Source organism: Mobula birostris, chromosome 9 (genome assembly GCF_030028105.1).
Source record: "Mobula birostris isolate sMobBir1 chromosome 9, sMobBir1.hap1, whole genome shotgun sequence".
In the NCBI taxonomy this organism is placed as follows: Eukaryota; Metazoa; Chordata; class Chondrichthyes; order Myliobatiformes; family Myliobatidae; genus Mobula; species Mobula birostris.
In genome coordinates this window covers 1,208,995-1,226,594 of record NC_092378.1, presented here as the reverse complement: position 1 = coordinate 1,226,594, position 17,600 = coordinate 1,208,995, and the positions used below count along the sequence as shown (strand labels likewise).

Below are 17,600 nucleotides of genomic sequence, written 5' to 3'. Positions count from 1 at the left end.
TGGGCCGTACCCTCCAAATATCCGGACCTGCCTCTCGGCTTTTTTGCACTACCTTACTTTCCATTTTTCTATTTTCTATTTATGATTTATAATTTAAATTTTTAATATTTACTTATTTTTAATATTTAATATTTGTAATCCAGGGAGCGGAAAGCGCAGAATCAAATATCGTTGTGATGATTGTACACTCTAGTGTCAAGTGTTTGTCGATAATAAAGTATAAAGTAAATTCTCTCTGCCATCCGATTTCTAAATAGACATTGAACCCTGAACACTACTTAAGTTTTTTTGCACTACCTATCTACCTTAATTTTATATTCAACAATTTACTTCCTTTGTAATTTATATTTATTACTATGTATTGTACTGCACTGCTGCTACAAAACAACAGATTTCACCGTAAGTGCCGGTGATATTAACTTGACTCTGACCCTCCATTCCCTGGGCTCTCGTCACCCGGCTTCGGTTTCAGCCGCATCCCGCGGACTCTCTGCAGAACTCCGGGTCGATCCGACGGCCAGGAGACGGAGATGCGTCCAGCCGGCGAGCGCAGCCCGGAGCCCGGGGATCAGGCCAGCTCGGCCGCCGCTCCGCCCCCGGAAGGCCCGCTGTCGGGATTGGCGCAGCGGTGGAAGTGCGGCCTCGGGGAGGAGGAGAGAGTGGCCTCGCATCCAGGGCTTCGAGAGAGAGTGAGGGTAAGGGGCCCTGGGTCTACCCGGGGGAGGAGGAGAGGGACGGGAGGTGTGAGGTAGGGGAGGGGGAGGGGGAGGGGGAGGGGGAGGGGGAGGGGGAGGGGGAGAGGGAGAGGGAGAGGGGGGAGGGGGAGAGGGGGGAGGGGGAGGGGGAGAGGGGGGAGGGGGAGGGGGAGAGGGGGGAGGGGGAGAGGGGAGAGGGGGGAGGGGGAGAGGGGGGAGAGGGGGGAGGGGGAGAGGGGGGAGGGGGAGAGGGGGGAGGGGGAGAGAGGGGGAGAGGGGGGAGGGGGAGGGGGAGAGGGGGGGGGGGAGGGGGGGAGGGGGAGGGGGAGGGGGGGAGGGGGAGGGGGAGGGAGGGGGGAGGGGGAGGGGGAGGGAGGGGGAGAGGGGGGAGGGGGAGGGGGGGGGAGGGGGAGGGGGGGGAGGGGGAGGGGGAGGGGGGGGAGGGGGAGGGGGAGGGGGGGGAGGGGGAGGGGGAGGGGGGGAGGGGGAGGGGGAGGGGGGGAGGGGGAGGGGGGGGAGGGAGGGGGAGGGGGGGGGAGGGGGGGGAGGGAGGGGGAGGGAGGGGGAGGGGGGGGAGGGAGGGGGAGGGGGGGAGGGAGGGGGAGGGAGGGGGAGAGGGAGGGGGAGGGAGGGGGAGAGGGAGGGGGAGGGAGGGAGAGGGGGAGGGGGAGGGGGAGGGGGAGGGGGTAGGGGAGGGGGAGGGGGAGGGAGGGAGGGAAGGTGTGAGGAGGGGGAGGGGGAGGGGGAGGGGGAGGGAGGGAGGGAAGGTGTGAGGAGGGGGAGGGGGAGGGGGAGGGAGGGAGGGAAGGTGTGGGGAGGGAGGGAAGGTGTGAGGTAGGGGAGGGGGAGGGAAGGTGTGAGGTAGGGGAGGGGGAGGGAGGTAAGGTGTGAGGTAGGGGAGGGGGAGGGAAGGTGTGAGGTAGGGGAGGGGGAGGGAGGTAAGGTGTGAGGTAGGGGAGGGGGAGGGGGTGGGAGGGAAGGTGTGAGGTAGGGGAGGGGGAGGGGGTGGGAGGGAAGGTGTGAGGTAGGGGAGGGGGAGGGGGTGGGAGGGAAGGTGTGAGGTAGGGGAGGGGGAGGGGGTGGGAGGGAAGGTGTGAGGTAGGGGAGGGGGAGGGGGTGGGAGGGAAGGTGTGAGGTAGGGGAGGGGGAGGGAGGGAAGGTGTGAGGTAGGGGAGGGGGAGGGACGGAAGGTGTGAGGTAGGGGAGGGGGAGGGAGGGAAGGTGTGAGGTAGGGGAGGGGGAGGGGTTGGGAGGGAAGGTGTGAGGTGGGGGAGGGGGAGGGGGAGGGGTGGGAGGGAAGGTGTGAGGTAGGGGAGGGGGAGGGAGGTAAGGTGTGAGGTAGGGGAGGGGGAGGGGGGTGGGAGGAAGGTGTGAGGTGGGGGAGGGGGTGGGAGGGAAGGTGTGAGGTAGGGGAGGGGGAGGGATGGAAGGTGTGAGGTAGGGGAGGGAGGGAAGGTGTGAGGTAGGGGAAGGGGAGGGAGGTAAGGTGTGAGGTAGGGGAGGGGGAGGGGGTGGGAGGGAAGGTGTGAGGTAGGGGAGGGGGAGGGGGAGGGGGTGGGAGGGAAGGTGTGAGGTAGGGGAGGGGGAGGGAGGGAAGGTGTGAGGTGGGGGAGGGGGTGGGAGGGAAGGTGTGAGGTGGGGAGGGGGAGGGAGGGAAGGTGTGAGGTAGGGGTGGGGGAGGGAGGGAAGGTGTGAGGTAGGGGAGGGGGAGGGAGGGAAGGTGTGAGGTAGGGGAAGGGGAGGGAGGTAAGGTGTGAGGTAGGGGAGGGGGAGGGAGATAAGGTGTGAGGTAGGGGAGGGGGAGGGAGGGAAGGTGTGTGAGGTAGGGGAGGGGGAGGGAAGGTGTGTGAGGTAGGGGAGGGGGAGGGAGGGAAGGTGTGAGGTAGGGGAGGGGGAGGGAGGGAAGGTGTGAGGTAGGGGAAGGGGAGGGAGGTAAGGTGTGAGGTAGGGGAGGGGGAGGGAGGTAAGGTGTGAGGTAGGGGAGGGGGAGGGAGGGAAGGTGTGTGAGGTAGGGGAGGGGGAGAGAAGGTGTGTGAGGTAGGGGAGGGGGAGGGAGGGAAGGTGTGAGGTAGGGGAGGGGGAGAGAGGGAAGGTGTGAGGTAGGGGAGGGGGAGGGAGGGAAGATGTGAGAGATAGGGGAGGGAGGGAAGGTGTAAGAGGTGTGGGTGAGGAGGGAGGGAAGATGTGAGAAGGGGAGGGGAGGGAGGGAAGGAAGGTGTGAGAGGTGGGGGTGAGGAGGGAGGGAGGGAAGGTGTGAGAGGTAGGGGAGGGGGAGGGAGGGAAGGTGTGAGGTAGGGGAGGGAGGGAAGGTGTGAGGTGGGGAGGAGAGGGAGGGAAAGTGTGAGGTGGGGAGGAGAGGGAGGGAAGGTGTGAGAGATAGGGGAGGGAGGGAAGGTGTGAGAGGTGTGGGTGAGGAGGGAGGGAAGATGTGAGAAGGGGAGGGGAGGGAGGGAAGGAAGGTGTGAGAGGTGGGGGTGAGGAGGGAGGGAGGGAAGGTGTGAGAGGTAGGGGAGGGGGAGGGAGGGAAGGTGTGAGGTAGGGGAGGAGAGGGAGGGAAGGTGTGAGAGATAGGGGAGGGAGGGAAGGTGTGAGAGGTGTGGGTGAGGAGGGAGGGAAGATGTGAGAAGGGGAGAGAGGGAAGGAAGGTGTGAGAGATGGGGGTGAAGAGGAAGGGAGGGAAGGTGTGAGAGGTAGGGGAGGGAGAGAAGGTGTGAGAGGTAGGGGAGGGGGAGGGATAGAGGGTGTGAGAGGTAGGGGAGGGGGAAGGAGGGAAGGTGTGAGGTAGGGGAGGGGGAGTGGGAGGGAGGGAAGGTGTGAGGTAGGGAAGGGGAGGAAGGGAAGGTGTGAGAGGTAGGGGAGGGGGAGGGAGGGAAGGTGTGTGAGGTGGGAGTGAGGAGGGAGGGAAGATGTGAGAGGTAGAGGGGAAGGGAGGGTGGGAAGGTGTGAGAGGTGGGGATGAGGGAGGGAGGGTGGGTAGGGGTGAGGTAGGGAAGGTGTGTGAGGTAGAGGGGAGGATACGGGAGAGGGATGGTACGGGTTACAAACCATGCTATGGAATTCCCACTGGTGGGCTAGGATTACAGGGGGATCGGAGGGATGAGGAATGGAGGGAGGGGATGGACAGAAGGAGGGGGTAGACAGACAGATGGAAGGGTGGATACAAAAATACATAGGTACAAAAATAGCTACAGAGAGGACAGAATGTGTGCGACAGGGTGACACACTAGAGAGACTGAAGAACAGATTTTGGGGAGGTGATGGGTGGAAATTGGTGACCACAGTGAACAGTCTGCTGGGGCTCACTCCCTCACTCTGATTTAGCTTTGGACATTTGTTCTCTGCATCCCCTACCTTCTCTGTTCCATTTCAAGCTTTCCTGGTTTTGATTAAAGTTCAACAACAGGAGATGTGGACTGTCTCTCTCTGCACAGAGACTGTCTGATCTGCTGAATGTTTCCAACACTCTCAGTCCTCATTTACAAAATGACAGAGAAACTCAGCAGGTCAGGCAGCATCCTGAATAAACAGTAAATGTCTTGGGCCGAGACCATTCTTCAGGACTGGAAAGGAAGGGGGACGAGGGCAGAATAAAAAGGAAGGGGGAAGGGGAAAGAAAGTGATAGGCATAGCCAGGTGGGTGGGGGAGAGGGGATGAAGTAAGAAGCTGGGAGGTGATGGGTGGAAATGGCAGAGGGCTGGAGACGAAGGAATCTGGTAGGAGTGGAGAGTGGACCATGAGAGAAAGGGAAGGAGGGGAACCAGGGAAAGTGAGGGGCAGGAGAAGAGAAGGGGTAAGAGGCCAGAGTGAGGAAGAGGGCTTCCCACTTTTTTATTCTGGTATCTTTCCCATTCCTTTCTAGTTCTGATGAAGGGTCTCTGTCCAAAACATCGACTGCTTATTCCTCTCCATAGATGCTGCCTGACCTGCTGAGTTCCTCCAGCATTTTGTGTGTGTTGCTCTGGATTACCAGCATCTGCAAAACCCCTCGTGTTTAGAATTTCTTATATTCCATGTTGTGCCTCAGCTGCCAGTAGTGGAGTGAAGGAAATGGTGGGGGGAAGGAGGAGGGATTACAGAGGTGGTGGGGCTGCAGGAGGTTATGGAGGGAACTGGGTGCAGGGTTTTAATTCGAAGGCATGGCAGAACAATGCGGTGAATATTTTCACGAGCAGTCATTCCCTCTTTATCTACTGTTGAAACACTTGACTATCTCTGCTGGTTCAAAGTTCTAAGTAAATGTATTATCAAAGTACATTTATGTCACCATATTCCACCCTGAGATTTATTTTCTTATGGGCATTCACTGTAAACACAAAGAAACAGAATGAAAATGCAATAATAATAAATAAATTAGCAATAAATATCAAGAACATAAGATGAAGAGCCCATGAAAATCATCTCAGATATTCCCAGTCCAAAGACGTATCAATTAGTCAGCGTAAATTGTCCCGTGATTAGGCTGGGGTTAAAATTGATGGCTGCTGGGAGGTGTGGCTCGCTGCCGGAAGGGCCTGTTCCATGTATCTAAACGAGTTTCCTTCTTCCCAGGGTGACGATCGAGGTTAGGAATGTATAGAGCTGTTTCCCTCCACAGGGTGCTGGCAGTAGGATTCCTGGCAACTGGGCGATGCAGAGGATGGCCACCCTCGTGGAGTGGCTGTGCCCCGCTTACAGCCCCCACAGCAGAAGGGCAGGAGAACCAGCAGACGGTGAATTCCCTGCACTCTCTGTTGGTGGATGTAACCAGAGTCCGGCAGCTGAAGAGTTGGGTATTGCTGGCCGACAAGGCTTACGTCAGCGAAACGGCCGACATTTTGAAGGTGATGGGAGCCGAGGAGAAGACAGTGGCGAGGATCTTGCAACGATATCCAGAAGCTGTTCTCTGTCCACCATCGGAAACCAGGGCCCAGTGGGCGTTGTGGGCCTCTCTGTGCCCTAACAAGGAGGAGCTGCTGAGAATAGTTGAGCAGTGTCCTGAATCTTTCTTTATCACCAAAAACTCCAGGAACTGGCAGGACAACGTCAGGTACCTGGAGCAGTTAAACCTAAACAGGAGGATTATCAGACGCTTGCTGGCCACATGCCCACAGATCTTCTGCAATGACGTGGGGAGAAATCGGGCTATGGTTGAGGCTCTGCAGAAGGCCTTCCTTCAGCTGGGAGGGACCCAAGCCAACATGAATACCTGGCTGGTGAAACTGTTGAGCCAGAACCCCGTAGCCTTGCTGAACCCTCCAGAGAAGCTGGTGGAGAACTTGACTGGTCTACAGGCCATGGGCTTCAGCCCTGTGGAGTGCCTGCAGCTGATCGCCAAACTCAGGGGGTTAATCCTGGAGCTATCCCCCCATGGAATGGAGGCTTGTGCTGGGTTCTGCCAGCAGGAACTGCACTGTAGTAGCGAGGAGCTGCGGAGCCTGATGCTGAGGTGCCCAGGCCTGTTGTACCTCTCAGTTGAGGTGTTGCAGGAGCGGCTACAGGCCATCCTGAGGGACGGGTTCTCTGTAGAGCGGGTGAAGGAGAGTCCAGCCATTCTGGAGGTGTCCACACACATTCTGCAGTACCGGCTGCAGAAACTGCGTGCGCTGGGTAACAGCAAGGAGCGGGACAGCCTGGATCTGTTGGCTGCAACCAGGAAGGACTTTGAGGCCGGTTATGGAAAGATGGCACGGAGGCAGGAGCGGCCACTCTTTAATCCAGTGGCTCCCTTAGACATCGAGAACTGAGGATGGCAAGTTACTGACGGAACTGAGACAACTGTGGAGGTGTCTCCCACCACCGACCCAGAGCTGTCCACGTCCTGCTAACCATGGTAGGGTAGTGGTTAACGCGACATTACAGCTCGGGCCGTCGGAGTTCAGAGTTCAATTCTGATGTTTATTCTCCCAGTGAGCACGTGAGTTTCCTCTGGGTGCTCCAGTTTCCTCCCACAGTCTAAAGAGTTACTGGTTAGTAGGTTAATTGGTCATTGTGATGAAGTTAGGGTTAAATCGTGGGGTGCCGGATGGCACAGCTCGTTAACCAGAAGGGTCTGCTCTCTGCTGTACCTCGAAATCAGTAAATAAAATCACCACGGCAATTAAGTGTAGGTCCCTCCGCCAACCCGAAGCTGGGACCACCATGGGTGTGTTACACCACAACTCTCTCACCCGGGAACGTCCCAGAGCTGATCGGGAGGTAATGCTGTCTGACTTTTATGTTCTGTGTTTGGACTGTCGGGGATGCTCATGTGAATTTATCTAAAACAATAAACTGAATTTACAGAAATGGTTTCTTCTAATTGGTGAATCTGCACAGGAGACTTCCTTCTCCCTCCACCACCTTGTTATCTCAGCCATGCTTCCTCCTGTCCTGCTCCTACTGAGGAAGCCACTTTACCGTATTTACTTAGGTAAGCCCATCACCCTACTGGGGCACAGGCTGCTGACAGGACAGCAGCTCGCCAGGGCCCTCTGTCCTGGGACAGCCAGTCTTTCAAGTTGTCAAAGGTCCTTCCTCTCCCAGGGATGAGGTTTTTGGAGCTTCTGTTGGTGTTTCTGTAGCTCTGGGTTTTATGGGATGTGGTTTCTAGCCCCCTGCCCACCCCTCCACCTTTTGCACCCGGGCTTGGAAAGTCCACAGCAAGCTGAACCTTTTTATCCTTTCATTTCCATTCCCAGCTGAGATGAGTCTCTCCAAAATGGTGTCCAGTGTTCCCTTCGTCCTCTGACTCACCCTCACTGACTAGAGTGAACCGAACCTTGTTACCTCACACCCTCCCAAATCCTCTCCGTCCCTCACGCCCTCCGCCCCATCACTTCGTCCCTCTGTCACTCACACCCTCTGCACCTCCCTCTATGATCTCCCACCTCCCCCTCGTTGTTACACAGGGAGGATGAAAAGCTCTCTTCTCCTTCACAATTCAGGTCTGACATGATTAGATCGCTCTGCGCCCCCCCCCCCACTTTGCTCTTGTCCACACCTCGATCACTATCTCAGTATTTCCAATATTTTCTCACTTTATTTCAGAAAAAGTCAGATGTATCCAAGGAGGAATCTTTTTTTGCCAGCAAACACATGGGTTGTAGACCAAACAGTCTGGATATCCAGGGAATGCAGAGGTGTGACAGGTATGACCAACATTGGACTGCAGGTTTTTGACAAATTTTCATCAGATAGACAAAATGATTGCATGGCTAGTGGGCAACTAGAGGTATAATCAGTGATACTGTAAATCTTTTTGGCTCCAAGGTCAGGGTCAACAATGGATGTTGCATCATAGCTTCCTACGTTGTTGGTGTAGTGCCATCAGTCAGGGCAGTATGATATGGAGAGCAACCCATAGGCCACGCAGCAGGCTCCCGCCCCTCCACACAGCTGAAATGTAGAAACCAATACAGTTTGGCTAACAGAAGTTTAAAATTAGTCATTCACGTAGTCAGAATCTGTCTGGTCTTCACATCCAGAAAGTGTGTGATCCAACACAAGAAACACCATTCCCACTCTCTCCTCCCTCACATGGATTCACCCATCACCACTTGCTCTTGCTCTAACGCGCCTCCCCCCACCATCTTTTAGACCAGCTACCTTCCCTCTTTTTTTTTCCAGGCCTGATGAAATGTCTTGAACAGAAATGCCACTTGTCATATCTGCTGCCTGACCCGCTGAGTTTCTCCAGCACATTGTGTGTATTCCTCCTAAGTTCCAACATCTGAAGAATCTCTGGTGTCTACAAGAACTGCTCCAATCTGACGTAGGTACGCAGTTCTCTAGGCTCAGATTTGCCGGTGGGAAACCTTCTGAAAGACTTGAAATTTATATTTGATGCCATTTTCTTCCAGAATCTCACCTGGAATTCCAGGAAACCTAATAAAAATAGCAAAAGAAATAGTTTAACAGTCTGGTCATCCTGAACAACATGGTCTGGACAGTTCTGGTCGCTACGCTACAGACATGATGTGGAGGCCGTGGAGAGGGTGCAGAAGAGTTTCACCAGGATGCTGCCTGGATTACAGGCCATCAGCTATAAGGAGAGTTTAGAGAAACTTGGGTTGTTTTTTTTCTGGAGAGGCAGAGACTGAGGGAAGATCTGATAGAGGCTTATAAGATTATGAGAGGCATAGACAGGGTGGAAATGTTAATTATTAGAGGGCATAATTTTAGGGTGAGAAGAGGTAAGTTTAAAGGAGATGCGTAGGTTAAGATGATTTTTTTTATAAACACAGAACATTGTAGAAACAAACACAACAGCAGAGTTTGTCAGACCTGCACAGGCAAGCTCCTCCTGTTCTCCACGCAGCTAACAGAAATCACCTGCCACTTGTTTCTAACTCATCACCTGCAGCTTATTTAAACCCAGCTCTCATCCTCAATCCTTGTTCACTCATCGAACCAGCCGACCACAGTTAGTTACTCCAAGCTTTCACACTCCCTGCCTAAAGTTTACTTTGTTGCCTGTTTAGTGTCTGTTCTCGCTTGTTTTGTGGTCCCTTTTGGCTTGGTACTTATTGTTTATTATTAAAGTTATCACTCACCCCTAAATTATCTCTGCCATTCTGCGTTTGGGTCAAGCCTGCTCTGCATCTTGTGAGGCACTTAGACAGGGAATGGAAGGATATGAATCATGTACAGGCAGGTGAGGTTGGTTTAAATTAGACATTATGGTTGGTATAGACATGGTAGAGAAATGCAGGTCTATATTTTTTCAAAGCTAGTCCTTAAGTATTCTCCAGAGTGGACTGGCATTCCACTATACATCACCTGCCCTTGTTCATGTGTCCCAACAGGAACACTGGGACACAGCATAGAGCACACCTCCCAAACCAGACCTCACTCCAATTAGGCAGTCTCCCACTCTCTCCACACAGATGCTGGCTGACCGATAACACAGAGAGGACTCAGGTTAGAGTATGTGGAAAAGGTTCAGGGGGGCTCTAGGGGGAAATCCTTTCACTTAGAGTCTAATCTGGACCTGAGGGGTGGAGAGACGAGACTCTCACAGCACTGGTAAATCAGGAGAAAAATATCAATTCCTTACTCATCCAGCAACCGGAAGATCTGCTGGTCAAATTCTGGGAAGAAAGTGTCGCAATTGAAGCAAGCCATGATGTTGGTCAGATAAATCTGCTCACAGTTTGGATGTTTCAAGGCTTCCTGTAACCAAGATAGAAAAGGAACGATTGGCACTTTTATAAGGCATTGGTCAGATTGCTTTTGGATTGTTATGAGCGATTTTGAGAGGGTCCAGAGGAAGTTCACAGGAATGATCTTGTGAACGACAGGGTTAATGTTTGAGAAGCATTTGATTTCTCTGGGCCTTTACTCTTTGGAGTTTAGAAGAATGGGGGTTGGGGGGGAGACTTGTTGAAACCTATTGAATATCAAAATCCCTTGATAGAGTGGATATGGAGAGCCTATTTCCGATAGCACCAGAGGGTACAGCCTTAGCATAGAAGGACGTCCCTTTAGAACAAAGATAATGAGAAATTTCTTTAGCCAGAGCGTGGTGAGTTTGTAGAATTCATTGCCACAGACAGCAGTGGAAGCCAAGTAATTGGGTATATATATTTTTTATATTTTTCTTTTTTGCTCAGCATAACAAAACTTTCAATTTCCAGGTACATTTACATTTCTTCCTCTCACAGATATTAGCTATCAGAACACTTCCGTCAAAGTGTAGACATCACCACCACATCCTATACAAAAGCCCTTATTAGTATAGCAGACAGGTTTAAATCTACATATTGTAGAAAAGGTTGACATGTTTTATGAAAACTATTTGTTGTTGAGTGTACCATACATGTTAAAAAGTCCAAAGGAATGTACTCCATGATTAATTTACGCTAACCAGAAAGTCCGGGGGCCTTATCGGATACCCAACAAAGTAAAATGTTCTTCCTTGCACAAAAAGTCAGGATATTAAAAGGTTTTTTCTGATGTGCATTAATAATATAATTGGGTATATTTAAAGCAGAGGTTAATGGGTTCTTGATTAGTCAGGGAGATGACAGGGAGAAGGGAGGAGAGTGGGATTGAGAGGGATAACAAATCAGCCATGATGGAATGGTAGAGCAGACCCGATGGGCCGAATAGCCTAATTCTGTTCCCGTGTCTTATGTTCTTATGGCATCATGGCATGGCAGTAACGTGTGTCCTGTTGAAACTCTCCTGGAGAAAGCAGTGGTAGACAAAACTCTCTGGCAGTGAGTACTCAGAATTCCTGAGCTCCAGCATCCTCAGGAGGCATGTCCCGTTCCACCTCTACCAATTTTTATTGCTGTACCACAGAAAATATCCTATCGGATGCACCAAGGCTTGGTACGGCAACTGTTCTCTCTCTGATCACAAGAAACTTGCAGAGAGTTGTGGACACAACTCGGCACATCAGGGAAACCAGCCTCCCCTCCATGGACTCTGTCTATCCTTCTTGCTGCCTCGGTAAAGCAGCCAGCGTAATCACAGACCCAACTACCTCGGACAATTTCTCTCCTATTGGGCAGAAGATACAAAAACCTGAAAACATGTACCACCATGCTCGTGGACAGCATCTACCTCACTGTTATAAGACTACCCAATGTTCCCTAGTATGATAACATAGGCTCTTGACCTCACAATCTAACTTGCACCTTACGGTCTGCCTGCACTGCACTTTCTCTGCAGCTGTTACACTTCATTCTGCTTTCCGTAAAACAGCCAGCATAATCAAAGACCCTACCCACCTCAGATATTCTCCCTTCTCCCCTCCCCTATCAGGCAGAAGATACAAAGGTCCGAAACCACGTACTGACAGGTTCAAGAACAGCTTCTGCCCTGCTGTTATCTGGCTCTCGAGCGGACCTGGTGTACGATAAAATGGAGTCTTGGCCTCACAATCTGCCTCGTTATGATCTTGCACTTTATCATTTTCCTGCACTGCACTACACTGTCCATGTAACTGTTACAATTTATTCCGTATTATTATTGTTTTACCTTGTTCAACCTCAGTGCACTGAGTCATGATCTGACCTGTCTGAACAGTTTTTCACTGTGTCTTGGTACATGTGACAATACTATGTCACAACACTGATGTGATGAAATGATCTGTATGAATTACAAGCAAAGCAAAGTTTTCGCTGTACTTTGGATACATGTGACAATAATAAACCAACCACTGAGAGTGTGCGGGTGAAACAATAACTCCCAGTGACCTGACCCCTGATAAAATTATTGACTTTAGCAAAGGTTTGCTGGTGGGTGGGTTCCGTGTTGGAGCTAGGAGGGAACAGTGGAATGAGGTCAGATCCCCAGCAGTAAGGTTAGTCAGACGCTGCACAGACACAGGAGGTTCTGTGCTCAGTAATCGTACACACTCACACATGCGTACCTGATAGACGTGTGTCCCGCCAAGGACCCAGACGGTTTCAATGGTGTCACTCAGGGGAGGGAGGGAGGCGAGCTGGATGGCACTGGCAAAATCTCGGCAGACATGGTCCGCACCAGGAGGCACACAGCTAATAAAGAAAAGACCCGCTGACACAGTACAATACACAGCTTGCTCCTCACCTGCAATTGTTACACTTGGTACTGGGCTCACAGCATTTAATGCTGGAGAGTCACGGAGTGAGACAGCATGGAAAGAGGCCCTCTGACCTACCTGGTCCAGACCCACCACTCACCCTGCTAATCCCAGTCTACCACCATCTAAGCCCCTCCCTTCCAGGTATGTCTGGTTACTATTGCACCTGCCTTAACCACATCCTCTGGCAGCTCATTCCAGGTACTCACTGTTACCTCTCCCCCATCTCATCTTGCATATCTGCCCTCTAGTTTTGGACTCCCCAATCCTAACTGATAAAAATCTCTTTGTAATTCATAATGACCTGCTTCACTATCAACAAGACCCCCTTTTCTTGTATCATCAGCAAACTTGCTAATCATGCCAGTTATATTCACATCCCAATCATCTACATAAATAAATAACTCTGACCCCGGGACATTCCACTAGATTTTGGCCTCCAGTTGGAGAATCGCCCTTCAGCCCTCAACATCAGCTTCTGATCTTCGAGGCAATTCTGAATCCACCTCACTGGCTCTGCCCGAACCCACGTGACCTAACCTTCTGGATCAGCCTGTCATGTGGAACCTCGTCAAAGCCTTAGTAAATTCAATACAAAGAACGTCCCCTTACTTATCTGAAAAATTCCAGAGGATTTGTCAGACGTGACCATTCTGTCTATACCTGTTCAGGCCTTGACCTTGAGTGGTGGTAGATCTCGCCCCTCAGGATTCCCTCCAGTAACGTCCCTACGACTGACGTCAGGCTCACCGGCCTGTAGTTTCCTGGCCTGTCTTTGACAATATTAGCCCTCTGGAGCTTCACCAGTGGCTAACAATGAAGCAAGTATCTCTGCAGGGGCCTCCATGATTCCTTCCCTGGCCTTGCATAAAGTTCAGGGGTGCCTTTGGTCAGGTCCTGGGGATTTGTCCACCTTAATGAGCTTCAAGGCTGCAAATACCTCTTTCCTTGTAACTGGCCTATCTTGTGTCTAACACTGCTGACCCACCCTATGTCACTGATGCATCCACCCTGTGTACATAGAACATAGAATAGTACAGCACAGTACAGGCCCTTCGGCCCACAATGTTGTGCCGACCCTCAAACCCTGCCTCCCATATAAGCCCCCACCTTAGATTCCTCCATATACCTGTCCAGTAGTCTCTTAAACTTCACTAGTGTATCTGCCTCCACCACTGACTCAGGCAGTGCATTCCACGCACCAACCACTCTCTGAGTAAAAAACCTTCCTCTAATATCCCCCTTGAACTTCCCACCCCTTACCTTAAAGCCATGTCCTCTTGTATTGAGCAGTGGTGCCCTGGGGAAGAGGCGCTGGCTATCCACTCTATCTATTCCTCTTATTATCTTGTACACCTCTATCATGTCTCCTCTCATCCTCCTTCTCTCCAAAGAGTAAAGCCCTAGCTCCCTTAATCTCTGATCATAATGCATACTTTCTAAACCAGGCAGCATCCTGGTAAATCTCCTCTGTACCCTTTCCAATGCTTCCACATCCTTCCTATAGTGAGGTGACCAGAACTGGACACAATACTCCAAGTGTGGCCTAACCAGAGTTTTATAGAGATGCATCATTACATCGCTACTCTTAAACTCTATCCCTCGACTTATGAAAGCTAACACCCCATAAGCTTTCTTAACTACCCTATCCACCTGTGAGGCAACTTTCAGGGATCTGTGGACATGTACCCCGAGATTCCTCTGCTCCTCCACACTACCAAGTATCCTGCCATTTACTTTGTACTCTGCCTTGGAGTTTGTCCTTCCAAAGTGTACCACCTCACACTTCTCCGGGTTGAACTCCATCTGCCACTTCTCAGCCCACTTCTGCATCCTATCAATGTCTCTCTGTAATCTTTGACAATCCTCTACACTATCTACAACACCACTAACCTTTGTGTCGTCTGCAAACTTGCCAACCCACCCTTCTATCCCCACATCCAGGTCGTTAATAAAAATCACGAAAAGTAGACATCCCAGAACCGATCCTTGTGGGACACCACTAGTCACAATCCTCCAATCTGAATGTACTCCCTCCACCACCACCCTCTGCCTTCTGCAGGCAAGCCAATTCTGAATCCACCTGGCCAAACTTCCCTGGATCCCATGCCTTCTAACTTTCTGAATAAGCCTACCATGTGGAACCTTGTCAAATGCCTTACTAAAATCCATATAGATCACATCCACTGCACTACCCTATATGCCTGGTCACCTCCTCAAAGAACTCTATCAGGCTTGTTAGACACGATCTGCCCTTCACAAAGCCATGCTGACTGTCCCTGATCAGACCATGATTCTCTAAATGCCTATAGATCCTATCTCTAAGAATCCGACACTAACCCACCCCACCTGTCCACAGTTGTTATGCAGACATTATTTCTAGGCTCCTTACCGCAAGGTCCTACTTAAGCAGACACGGTAGCAGTTTGGCAGGGGCTGGGAGGGACTGACCGCACTGTATCTACCCCAGATCAGCATGTTCTTCTTGCCTGAAGTTGGACAGAAGGTGACTGTGATGAACAACGTTTACAGACAGAGTGGCCATGGCTCTTGAAGTCAGCAATTCAGATCACAAATGAGACCGCAGAGGTCAGAGTCCACAGCAACATACTCGGAACTCAGTGTGTCAGGCAGTATCTGTGATGGGAAATGGACAGTTGAATCTTTGAGTTGAGATCCTTCATCAGGACTACAGAGTTCACATGGAATGCAGGTGAAGGGCCTGGACGCAAAGGATCAATGTCCACTGATGCTGCCTGATCTGCTGCATTCCTCCAGCATTCTCTGGGTGTTGGATGACACATCAGCCTGGTTACTGGATTACATTACAGATTTCTGTGACTTTAAACTAATTTGGCCCTGTGTGCATCATGCCAGAGATAATGTCATGTGGAGACAAGGCAGTTGTGAAGCTGAATGAGCAACCTCAGGATTGACTCAAACAAACTTCTCCCAGGCAGGCTCCCTCTGCCCTCCACATGCTCGAGTGTCACCTGGATCTGACACCTCCGAGCTCAAACTTAAACAGACAAGTTGCACAGTAACATTTCTTCAAAAGACCTCTCTGCTGACATTGGGAGACCTGAGCAGCCTCTTCATGAGCTGAAGGGCCTGTACCTGTTCCGTTCTATGGATGGGAGGTTCAGGACTAAACCCCACAATTTTCCAATAGGTAGGAACCGAGGTCCCCATCCCACCACCAGTCAGATCCCACTCCAACCTGGGACCCCCGATGCAGCGAGACCCCCACTGGGAACCCCTCCAGAGGTAACTTTCCCAGGACCCCACTATAAGTGAGATCCCCACAACAGGAAACCCAGCAGGGATACCCTGCTTCAGAGACTCCCAATAGTGGGAGCCCCCTCAATAGCCCACTATCTTTCGGACTCATCCGATGTCCTTCTCCGGCCTTGTGGATGAGATCCCACTTGACCTCCCCTTCCCATGGAATATGACCTTCCCCAAATTCCCAGTGAGAACTAACTCTGATGGCTGCTGCAAACCTGAAATAAAATTCCGTGGTAGGCTAGGTAGTGTCCGAGGGGGCAGGAGGCAGGGGGCACAAGTCATGGGTAACTGGCCCCCACTGCCTCACATCCTCCTTCAGCGGTTGTGACAGGTCTGAACCTGGAACAAACTGCATCCTCCTCCCTGTCTCCACCCCCACCCGACCCTCGCAGAGCCTCCTGCCCCCACTATCCTACCACCATGACCATGTCTCCATTTTGCTCCTGTGGCTCTGTACCTCTCTGTTCTGGCTCTGCCCACTCAGGCCCCAACCTCTCCCCTCTGCACGCCCTGGTCTCCCGTCCCCCTCTGGTTCCGCACCTCGCAATTCAGACCCCGCCCACCTACTCACCTAGCTCAACCTCTCCCCTCTGGCCGCGCCCCTGGGTGCCCCCCCACCCCACCCCCCTCCCCTGGGGTCGCCACCGCGGCCTCGTCCCTGCAACGCCTCTCGCGGCTCGAAGGTCTCACTTACCTGGCTCGGAAACGGCAGTGATCCGGGATACGAACCAGTTGAACTCGTTCCTGCGGAGAGAAATTCGGTAATTCTGGGCGGGCAGGAATGTTGGGAATTCCCAGCTAGATCGGCACAACTGTATCTCAGGCTCCGATTGGGTTCATGGGGTCTGGAGACGAATGTCCGGTGTCCGACATTCCTAGGGCTGGTGTTCGGAGTTCGGTGTCCGGTGTCCGGTTTCCCAAACTCCAGAGCACAGTCCGATTCTCGGGATTGAGTGTCCTGCAGCTGGAGCCGCGTGTCGGGGTCCCGGGATGCGGAGTCCGGAGCGCGCTGTCCAGATCACGGGATCCAGTGTATGGAGCGCGTTGCGTTTGTCCCGGTACTCACGGCAGATGCCAGGGCAGGTGCCCACCCAGACCGATCCCCAGCTCCGCGTCGGCGGCGGCGATCAGACGCAAGGGTTTCCCGTCCATTGGCGGCCGGTGCCAAGCAGCGCGTCTGCCGAGAGATCAACTGCGACTCCACTCCAGGCAGTGAATGCGGAACAGCCACCGCGCGGAGCCGTCGCCTCACACCTGCGGGGACTCGGATTCGATCCCGAGCCTCGCCGCTGTTTGTGTGGAATTACCACAGTCTCTCTGTGACTGCAAGTTCCATCTCAACGCATTGTGTAACGATCTGATCTGAATGAACAGTATCCATAACACTGGGCTGTCAGGGAGGGGTAGCATCTCTGGTGGGGGAACATGTCCTGTCCTTTTCAGGGCGGTTTGTCCACTTTGGTCCCCACCCGGCACTCAGCTCTCACCTGTGGCTCCCCGTAGCTGTTTGCATGCGACAGTGGCCACACCCCGGGCAACGGCTTCGACAAGCCGGCTAAACCAGGTGAGGGTAGCCAACGGGTCTCAAACCCTCGGTGAGATAGGGACTTGTCTATACCAGCATGTGAAGACAGACTCCGGTGGATTGAGCGGGGAGCCGGAATCCCTGCGGTAACTGATGGCGGCGGAGACACGTTCCCGGGAAGGAGACGTGGCTGTGGGAGCGGGTCTGGGTCAGGATCTGGTCAGAGAGCCGGAGATCACCGAGGGGGAGCAGTGAGAGAGGGTCTCACCGAACTCCCGTCGAAGGGAAGACTTAACCTTCTTCAGGGTAGGCATACCTCGAAGAGACTTCGCAGCGGAGTAGCGAATCGTAAACACAAAATAATCTGCAGATGCTGGGATCAAAGCAATACTCACAACACGCTGGAGGAACTCAGCAGGTCGGTCAGCATCCGTGGAAACGATCAGTCGACGTTTCGGGCCGGAACCCTTCGTCAGGACTGTAGAGGGAAGGGGCAGAGGCCCTAGGGAAGGGAGGCAGGGAGGTGATAAGCAGGAAAGGTGAAGAAGGAATAGGGGAAAA

General features: G+C 52.7%; 2 protein-coding genes across 2 annotated transcripts; one reads left to right on the top strand and one right to left on the bottom strand.

Moving 5' to 3' along the window:
* The first annotated feature begins 327 nt into the window (after positions 1-327).
* mterf2 (mitochondrial transcription termination factor 2) lies at positions 328-6,971 on the top strand. Its single transcript, XM_072267351.1, has 2 exons — positions 328-695; positions 5,245-6,971. Exon 2 carries the CDS (start codon positions 5,265-5,267, stop codon positions 6,417-6,419), a length of 1,155 nt encoding a protein of 384 aa, XP_072123452.1. The 5' UTR covers positions 328-695; positions 5,245-5,264; the 3' UTR covers positions 6,420-6,971.
* Positions 6,972-7,693: 722 nt separating this feature from the next.
* Positions 7,694-16,666, bottom strand: LOC140202473 (dihydrofolate reductase). Its single transcript, XM_072267352.1, has 6 exons — positions 16,581-16,666; positions 16,209-16,258; positions 14,619-14,715; positions 12,035-12,161; positions 9,710-9,825; positions 7,694-8,538 (listed from the first exon to the last, which is right to left on the bottom strand). Exons 1-6 carry the CDS (start codon positions 16,664-16,666, stop codon positions 8,448-8,450), a joined length of 567 nt encoding a protein of 188 aa, XP_072123453.1. The 3' UTR covers positions 7,694-8,447.
* Between the last annotated feature and the right edge of the window lie 934 nt (positions 16,667-17,600).

What these genes read in the sequence shown, in the direction of transcription:
- mterf2 (XM_072267351.1), top strand. Translation starts at nt 5,265, where the DNA reads ATGTATAGAGCTGTTTCCCTCCACAGGGTGCTGGCAGTAGGATTCCTG.
- LOC140202473 (XM_072267352.1), bottom strand. Translation starts at nt 16,666, where the DNA reads ATGGACGGGAAACCCTTGCGTCTGATCGCCGCCGCCGACGCGGAGCTG. An exon ending in CACTGCCGTTTCCGAGCCAG is followed by an intron (nt 14,716 to 16,208) that starts GTAAGTGAGACC and finishes GTCCAACTTCAG; the next exon opens with GCAAGAAGAACATGCTGATC. An exon ending in GCGGGACACACGTCTATCAG is followed by an intron (nt 9,826 to 12,034) that starts GTACGCATGTGT and finishes TCTTGGTTACAG; the next exon opens with GAAGCCTTGAAACATCCAAA.